The sequence below is a fragment of the Silene latifolia genome, chromosome 11 (genome assembly GCF_048544455.1).
Source record: "Silene latifolia isolate original U9 population chromosome 11, ASM4854445v1, whole genome shotgun sequence".
Classification (NCBI taxonomy): Eukaryota; Viridiplantae; Streptophyta; class Magnoliopsida; order Caryophyllales; family Caryophyllaceae; genus Silene; species Silene latifolia.
In genome coordinates this window covers 17562573-17571603 of record NC_133536.1, presented here as the reverse complement: position 1 = coordinate 17571603, position 9031 = coordinate 17562573, and the positions used below count along the sequence as shown (strand labels likewise).

The following is a 9031-nucleotide window of genomic DNA, read 5'->3' as shown; positions in this document are numbered from 1 at the left end:
TCCCGGTGTTAATAGAGTAAGAACAACCCCCTCAGAGCCTTAATCCCAAAATGTTTGGGGTCAGCGGACATGTATCATCATCTGAAACTGACGGGTTTTGAGTCGAGTAAGCTGAGGTCTGAAACCTCTCTAAAGTCATTTGGGCATTCAACCACCTCAGAGCCTTTATTCTGGGAATTCAATAGGGCTCGATAATATACGAAGCAACGCAAGTAATTTTTTATGCTGACGGGTTTTGAGTCTAGTAACCAGAGGTCTAAAACGTCTAATTAAGGGTCCTGCTATACGTCGTCGACAAATTACTAAATATCGTCGACAATTAACGTAAATTTCCAAGTTTGCCCTCCATATCATAACTCCATATCCGTCTCACCAAAATGCAATTTCCGTCTCAAAACAGAAATGCAATTTCCGTCTCACTAAAACACAAGTCACCGTCTCACTAAAATATTTCAAACAAAAAAAAAAGTCGGGTTTTGTAATTAACAACATGAATGGGAACGATTTTAACAACGATTCCAACAATGAAGCTAGTAACGAGGTTAGTTTACGATTTAGTTTTGTTAAAAATTTATGTTTTATTATCGTTTGAATCCCGAATTAGGATAGATGCCATGAATGTAGACGGATTTATGATAGAATTTGTGACGGATTTATATGAAAAAGCAATTGAAAAAAAAAAAATACGTGGATCGGGCCACGGACGAAGAAATTTTTCGTCAAAGCCAGTCTTGGACGAAAAATTCCTTCGTCCATAATGGGCCTTGGACGAAGGAATTTTTCGTCAAGACACTGGCGGACGAAAAATTCCTTCGTCAAGGCCCATTATGGACGAAGGAATTCTTCGTCTGTGCCCAAATTGCGTATATTTTTTTTTTTTTTTGTTTCCGACTCGTTTTGTATAAAATAATTAATTTCCGTCTTTGTATTAAAAATTTTTATTTTTTATAGTTTCCGACAATTCAAATAATTAATTTCCGTTATTTCCGACTCGTTGTGTATAAAATAATTAAATACCGTTTTTGTATTATAAAACAATTGAATTAATTAATTACCGTCTTTATATGAAATTTTTATCTTTAACATTTCCGACTCGTTTTGTAAAAAATAACTTATTACCGTGTTTGTATTAATTTTATATTATTTTTTATTTACTTCGACTCGTTCCGTAGCAAATAATTAATTAATAACTAACTTATTGAAATGCGTGCGCAGGTGATTAACGATGGAGACGGTGTTGATTACTCAGATCATTTTACGACAACCAGACTTTTTGCATCTAGTATTGAAGCGTTTAATTGGGCATATGAGATCGGGCTCCGACTCGGGTTTGGTATAAAAAGAGCAAGCAACAAGAAAGTTGGTCGTAACACGAATTTGAGACAACGTTATTTTGTTTGTCGGATGGGTGGAAAAGGTCCCGTAAATAAGGATGCCGATTCTTTAATGAGGGGTAACACCGCTACCGCGTGGTGCAATTGCAAATTTTCAATGAAAGTTGTTGAATTAGAAGAGAATAAGTGGCAGCTTGTGATGAGATCCGGGTTTCATAATCATGGTTTAACGTTGTATTGTGACGGCGACAGATACTTTGCAAAGTTTGATGACGAGGAGTTGGCTTATATCGATGCCCAAGTTAGAGCTCACGTTAGACCGGCAATTATTAGTGCGGGTTTGCATCAGCGGAATCCGGAAAAGTCAATACCTAATCGGCGACAAATCTACAACCGTTCTCATAAAGTAAGGGCCGAGGAAAGAGAAGGGAGAAACCCAAGACTGTGAGATGTTAGCACTTGCGGTTCAAAGATAAGTACGTTCATTATTGGGTCACTGATCATGAGACCGATGAGCTAACCCACGTGTTCATGGCTCATCCAGAAGCCGTTAAGATGTTTCGATCATACTATTATGTGGTACAGATCGATTCCACGTACAAGACAAATGAATACCGTCTTCCGCTTGTTGAGATGGTTGGAGTCACACCCGTCGGGAAGAGCTTTGTCATCGCGTATGCTCTTGTGACGCATGAGTCCGAGGAGAAATATATGTGGGTACTACGGAAACTGAAGGCCCTGCTCAATGATGCCGTTCAACCTAATGCTATTGTTACTGATTGCGAGGGTGGTTTGTTGAACGCGATTCCCATTGTTTTTCCAGATTCGTCTCACTTGCTATGTCTTTGGCATATATATTCTAACGTGGTGACGAAAGCACTTGATATCACGAAACAGGATAATTGGGCTAAGCACGTAACTTTTAACTTGTTTACTGCGGTTGTCAAGGCGGAGACCGAAGATAAGTTTAATGTTGCGTGGGGCAAATTGGCAAGGGAATGGGCGGGAGTGGCGGCTTATATTGAGAGGCAATGGTTCCCGCACTTGGAAAAATGGGTCAAGTATAGAACGAACAAGATAACTCATTTTGGGAATACTTCTACATCCCAGGTTGAGTCGGCTCATGCGAATTTGAAGAGATGGCTGAATAGCGCGAAACTGGCAGTTGATAGCATCTGGATTCGGTTTCATTCTTTGATGGAAACGCAACATGTTGAGATCCGACACTCGTTGGAGTTATCTAGATCGAGGCGGTTGACGGGGATTCAGCGATTATTTTCCAGACTTTCTTTAAAAATATCAAAGAATGCCATCTGTGAATTGCGTGAAGAATTCGAAAGAGGTGCCAAGATGACGGAAGATGCCTTGACGATCGATTGCGGTTGTGTAAAGGCTACTACACTTGGTTTGTTATGTGCTTGTTCACTTCATCGCATTTCTAGAAACGGATCTCGGGTCCCTGTTGATGTGTTACATGCATTTTGGAGGAAGTTGGAGTACGATGGTTCGGAAGCAATGCCGACTTGTGACGATGATCGATTGGAAGAGTTATTCGATGAAATTCGGAATGCAGATCCGAGTATGAGATCATCCATGTTCGATGCCCTTTACTCTCATATACATCCTCAAGAGGAGGATGTAAACGAGCCTCGGGTGAACGAGAACCCTAGAGGACGTCCGAGTAGGGGAACTCATAGAGATCCGTCCGCCGTTGAGCATGCACGGGTTCGTGTTCGAGTAGGTACTCCGTCTTCCCAACGTACTCCGTCTAGTACCCCCCGTTCTACTCCGACGGTTCCTGTTACTCCGTCGTCTACTCCCCGTTCTACTCCGTCGGTTCGTTTTACTCCGTATAGAACCCCCCCGGTCCACTCAAACGGGCCCCGGTACACCGTCTACCACTGCTACCACAACTACGGGGAGTTTCGGCACAACGTATTGCGCACCTCTTGAGGTCGACTACACCATTGGTGATTTGAGGTATTTTCCTTATCGTGACTTCCTGCCTTCATTTTTTCACGAGTATGTAGAAGCATGGTTTAATCCTTACGGAGACGGTCATTGTGGTTTTCGAGTTATCTCACATGCTGTTCGGGGTGACCAATCTCATTTCACGATGGCTAGAACAGATTTACTTAGGGAAATTTGTAGTCCCGATTACCGTGATCATATCTATGGCCCAGCGAGATTTGATGCGGAGGTAGCTAGAATTACATTTATGGATCAGATACCGTGTGACTCGGGTCATTGGATGGACGGTTTCGATCTATATGGTTATGCTACGATGTACAATTGGGTGATATGTTGTATTTCTGCATTTGACGATCGAGAAAGTCAGCGACATTGGAATGGTAGTTTTACTTATTTGCCTTTACGAGCCCCCTCTCCCCCCCATGAGTACGTACCCCATATGGTGTCTTATGGGTATTACATGCGGGAAACCACTATTTGCGGCTCCGGGTACGCCCCTTGTCACCTATGCCTCCATTAGCCCCTTGTTGGGTACATGATGCAAGCGTAGCTCATTATAATGGCCTGTATCGACATCAGTTTCGTGTATGGCGCGATTTCGCGAGTTCATCTTAGCTTTTATTTGTCCGATTATTGTATCTTTTATATTATATGTCCGAATATTGTACCTTATATTTTATTTTATTTATCCGATTATTGTAGTTTATTATCTTCTGCATCCGATTAAATGACTTAAAACGTAATTTAATTAAAACAATCCTTAAAACACAATTTGACATAATTAAAACATAAACCAATAAAAACATAATTAAAACATACCATACCCTAAATACCAAACCCTAAATAGCTAACCCTAAACCCTAAACCCCAAACCCCAAATCCCAAACCCCAAACCCTAAACCCTAAACCCCAAACCCCAAATCCCAAATCCCAAACCCTAAACCCTAAACCCCAAACCCCAAACCCCAAACCCTAAACCCTAAACCCTAAACTCCAAACCCCAAACCCCAAACCCCGAACTTAATTATCTTCTGATGATGAAGATGACGATTCCTTATCTTCTTCATGATCTTGAATCTCAATTAAATCGATTCTTATTTGATAAACTCTGTTTTTTTGAGCATTTGTGAGAACCATTTTAGAATTGGATGTTGTGAGTGAAGATGATTTGGATGTTGTGATTGAAATTGACATAGAATGGCCTATTTATAACCTATTAATTGTAACGGTTATTTTTGAATTACAACGGTTATTTTGAATTATAACGGCTATTTTGAATTATAACGGTTAAATTTGAATTATAACGGTAAAATTTGAATTATAACGGCTGTTTTTGAATTGTAACGGTTATTTTGAATTATAACGGTAACATTTTAATTATAACGGCTATTTTTGAATTATAACGGCTATTTTGAATTATAACGGTCACATTTGAAATATAACGGCTATTTTTGAATTATAACGCCTATTTTGAATTATAACGGTCACATTTTTCCCTATATAAACATCTACATAATGTTGTAATTTTGCACTCATCTTCAACCTTTTCTATTTTCCAATCATCTTCATCATCTTCCATTTTCTTCTTCAAATCTTTACTTATGTCAACATCATCCTCAATGTGGGGAACCCGACCAATTGAAGGCCTTGATTTTAAGAATCAAATTTGCAATCGTTGTCAAAGAAACGCTATCATCAAGATTTCCGGGTCAGCTACTAATCCGAAGAAAGCTTTTTTTAAGTGCGTACCTTGCGATCATTTTGTGTCGTGGTTGACTGAAGATCATTTAACAATAACAAAAAAGTTGAATATAGCATGTCAAGATGAAGGTGATGATGCATCAAGTGGAAATGTCATGAAAGAGCAAGTGATAGGTATAAAAAAGGAGATTTCGGAAATGACAAGGATGATGAAGTTTTATTTCAAGTGTATCTTGTATTTGTTTGTTTTCATTATGTTAGCCATTGTCATGAAGTAGTTACTATTTCCAGAAATGTATGAATTTGCATCAGTTGCTATGTATTCAAGAAATTTAAGAAATTTCAGAAATTTCAGAATTTAAAACCGTCATGTTTTTTGAAATAAACAACGTTCAAATAGTCAACTAACATAATCATCCAACATAAAAAATGTCTTCAAAAACGTACAACATAAAAGAAAACAAACACAAACTAGTCTCCCGACTACTTATCATCCTCTTGGTCGCTATCATGTGTTTGACGAGGTCCTCGCTGACGTATGATATCCCCAGCCCTCGCAATCAATGGGTCGATGTTCTTCATCATCTTGCGGAGGAAGGCAAGCTGTTTCTTGTCATCCTTAATTTTTTTGGCCTCGTAAAACTGAAACATTAAAGCACGTGCAATCTGCAAATTGACAAAAACAACTAAAACATTATAAACATTATCGAGGAACAGTAATTTAGTTAAACAATTATTACAACTGTAAGTAATATTATTACCTCAGCAGGAATATCAAAATCCTCATGTGGCGCGGGGGCATCATGGTGGTCGGGATCAATGATGAACGGGTGAGAATTTCCATTATACCAAGCCTCATAACTGCCCGTCTCACCCGGAAACTAACTGGTCTCGATTTACGAAAAAGCTGAACCACGTGATCCTGCCAGCAATCCCAAAGATGATCAGTCTCCGCAACCCCAACCCTAACCTCGTACCGTAACCCCGAAGCAGGACGATGCGCTGTCACTCTCATAATGGGATTGGGTATGATCTGCACATACCCAAACTGTCGTAAACACCGATCAGGCTGGTACGGCTCCGCTATGTCCATGAAACGAATACAACCGGCATACAAAGTACGAGGATGATACTCCTCCTGACGCGGCCCGTACGGATCCCACCTAATGGAAGCACAAGTAAGCCCATCTAACAACCTCCGATACTCCAACAATTTCTCCGCATTTTGAGCGAAGGGACCAACGGATCTCCAAGAACACGACCGAGGCTGAGTAGGGTCAATTGCCGAAGGTGGACCGGTCGAACATAGGAAAATACTCATAGATCCACGATTGCAACAAAGTCAAGCAACCACCAATAGTCTTCACACCAAAGACGTGAAGCCACCCCCAATCGTCGGTACATGAAGGCAAGTACACCGGCTCCCCAAGCGTAGTCGTGTACACCATCAGCATCATACACTAAAGGAAACAAGCGAGGACGTAACCTATCACCCGATTTGTCGACAAAAAGTGTCGACCCCAACACCTGACCAAAAACCCCGAGCAAAAACAACATCACAATTAGCTCTCGCCGTTTCACAACCGCATCTACCAATATACCCCACTCTTGTAAATAGGGACCTTCTTCTTAGAGTTTAACGGCAACCTCAACTGGTCTGATGAAATCCCAAAAAAGCCACAAACATACATAAGGGGATCCGCCAACGTCCCGTCATTACTCTCCACCTTACAACAGTTACCATCAACCCGAACGCCTAAGATCTGCGCAACATCGTGAAGGAGTATGGACATCTCCCCAAAAGGCATGTGAAAAGTGTTGGTGTCGGGTTGCCATCTCTCAACAAAAGCGAGTAAATAAGGGGCATGTTATAATTCTCGGCCATGGAATCTAATAGGTGAGAAAAACCGATGGTCATAAATAGTCTTAACGGCCGGAGGGAGTTGCCAACAACTCAACAACCTTGTCTTACCAAACCGGTGGTAACCCGTCAAAACTGGTCGACCGACCTCATTAGGAGTCGACCATAAGGTGTTGGCAATGTGGCCCCCATTGCTAGGAATCACGTGGGGAAAGTCAGGACCACCAGGAACACGATGATCGATCAACCAAGAGACATCCTTACCCGACTTCTTCTTCGGGAGCCACCACACTACTAGAACTACCATCCGACCTCCGCTCGAAACGCCCCTCCTCATTCCGTCTACGTGGCACCCTACGCACTCGCTCAATACCCGCCTCCTCCTCACCTATCACATCACGCACCGAACCAGCTCCTCCTCCACCCGATCATCGGTCCACGAATCGGACTACCATCTCCAACCTCGACTCAAATCAAGCCCCTTTCGAGCTCGAACGTGACGGTCATTTCCTCCACCGGCCATCTATTCCAAAAAATAAAACAAAAAATTTATAAATATAAGTTTAAGTAAATTAAAAATTTTAAAAAAAAAAACAAAATAACCCGGAACGGGGTTTATTAATAATAATTAATTAATATTTTACGTAAACTAAACGAGACGCAACAAAAATTATTTTACAACAACTTGATTACTTAAATTAATAAAACAAAGAATTTACAAATATAAGTTTATGTAAATTAAAAAATAAATATAAAAACAAAATATCCCCAAAAGAAGTTTATTAGTAATAATTAATTTATATTTTACATCGACAAAACGAGACGGAAAAAATATATATTTACAACGACTTCGCCACGGACGACAATTATTATTAATAATTTATTACTTTATAACGATAACAAAACAAGACGGAATAAAATTTATTTTGTAAAAAAAAAAAAAAAAGTATCGACAATTTCTAAAACAAAAAAAAAAAAAAAAAAAAAACGTGAAAACTGGGCCAGACGAAGGATTTCTTCGTCCATCACCAAGCCCAGACGAAAGAAAATTTCGTCTAAAGCCCATAATGACGAGAGAATCCTTCGTCGGGCCGGTGTTGGACGAAGAACTCTCTCGGCCCAAGCCCGCATTTCACGATTCCTTTTTTTTTTTTTTTTTTTTTTCGATTACGATAATTGCGTTTGATTTTCGCTAAACACGACTAAATCCGATTGAAATCGTAGCACCTATCCTAATTCCGTCACTAATTTGGCATCTATCCTAATTCCGTCACAAAATTACAACCTTAACAAAATACTACAAAAAAAATTTTAATAGTAATCACATACCTTGTTGAATGTTTGAATTCGTGACGGAAATTATGCGGTCGATACGTTTTTTTGTTGAAATTTGAGTCGGGTTTTTTTTGTTTTCAAAATTTCGAATTTTAAAGGTTGTTATTGAATAAAAAGGAAAATATAAGGGGTAGTGTGAGGGAGGGGCAAATTTGGAAGTTCATTAAAATTGTCGACGATATTTAGTAATTTGTCGACGACCTTTAGCAGCCAGGCTAATTAAAAGTCATTTTTGAAAGATTACAATTGTGCATATTAGCACTATCCACAAATTAATAATTGGGCTAGGCCCAGATGAAAATTGGGCCTAAAGATCAATCCATACCTGGTATTGGTTTTTTTTGGGCCTAATTGAATGCCCAAGCTCAAAATTAATTGTGCTGGGCTAGGCCAGGTTAGCTGGCTTGGGCTACCCAATCAACTAACATAAATTTGTTGTGTTAGGTTGACTTAGGTCTTCTCATGAACATCAACTCTTGTATAGGATTTTTTTTTCCCTTTTGGATAAACGAGAGACACAAAGACGCATTTAATATTGATAAAATTTAAATCGAGATCACGAGTATCATCTCTTGTGACTTTCCAAGCTAAGTGAGATGATATCTACAACTCTTATATAGGACTTTTCGAGTAGAAACGATCTATGGGTCTTGAGATCCTATAGAAATTTAGACAAATGATATTTTCCGTAGTTAAATTTGTTTAATCTTCATAAAGTTATAGCTTAAGACACATCGTAAAAAGGAATGAATGATAATAAGAATAAAATGACCAAATAATTTAGAATTTTTCCCGAAAGGAAAAAAAGGTGAAAACCGATAAAAATTTT

The 9031-nt window shown here is 39.5% G+C and overlaps 1 protein-coding gene across 1 annotated transcript; it reads left to right on the top strand.

The window, feature by feature from the left end:
• The first annotated feature begins 1865 nt into the window (after window positions 1–1865).
• LOC141613008 (protein FAR1-RELATED SEQUENCE 2-like) lies at window positions 1866–3287 on the top strand. The gene has a single exon (XM_074431751.1). It carries the CDS (start codon window positions 1866–1868, stop codon window positions 3285–3287), a length of 1422 nt encoding a protein of 473 aa, XP_074287852.1.
• The last annotated feature ends 5744 nt before the right edge of the window (window positions 3288–9031 follow it).

Coding starts and splice junctions, on each gene's coding strand:
- LOC141613008 (XM_074431751.1), top strand. CDS start 1,866: ATGGCTCATCCAGAAGCCGTTAAGATGTTTCGATCATACTATTATGTG.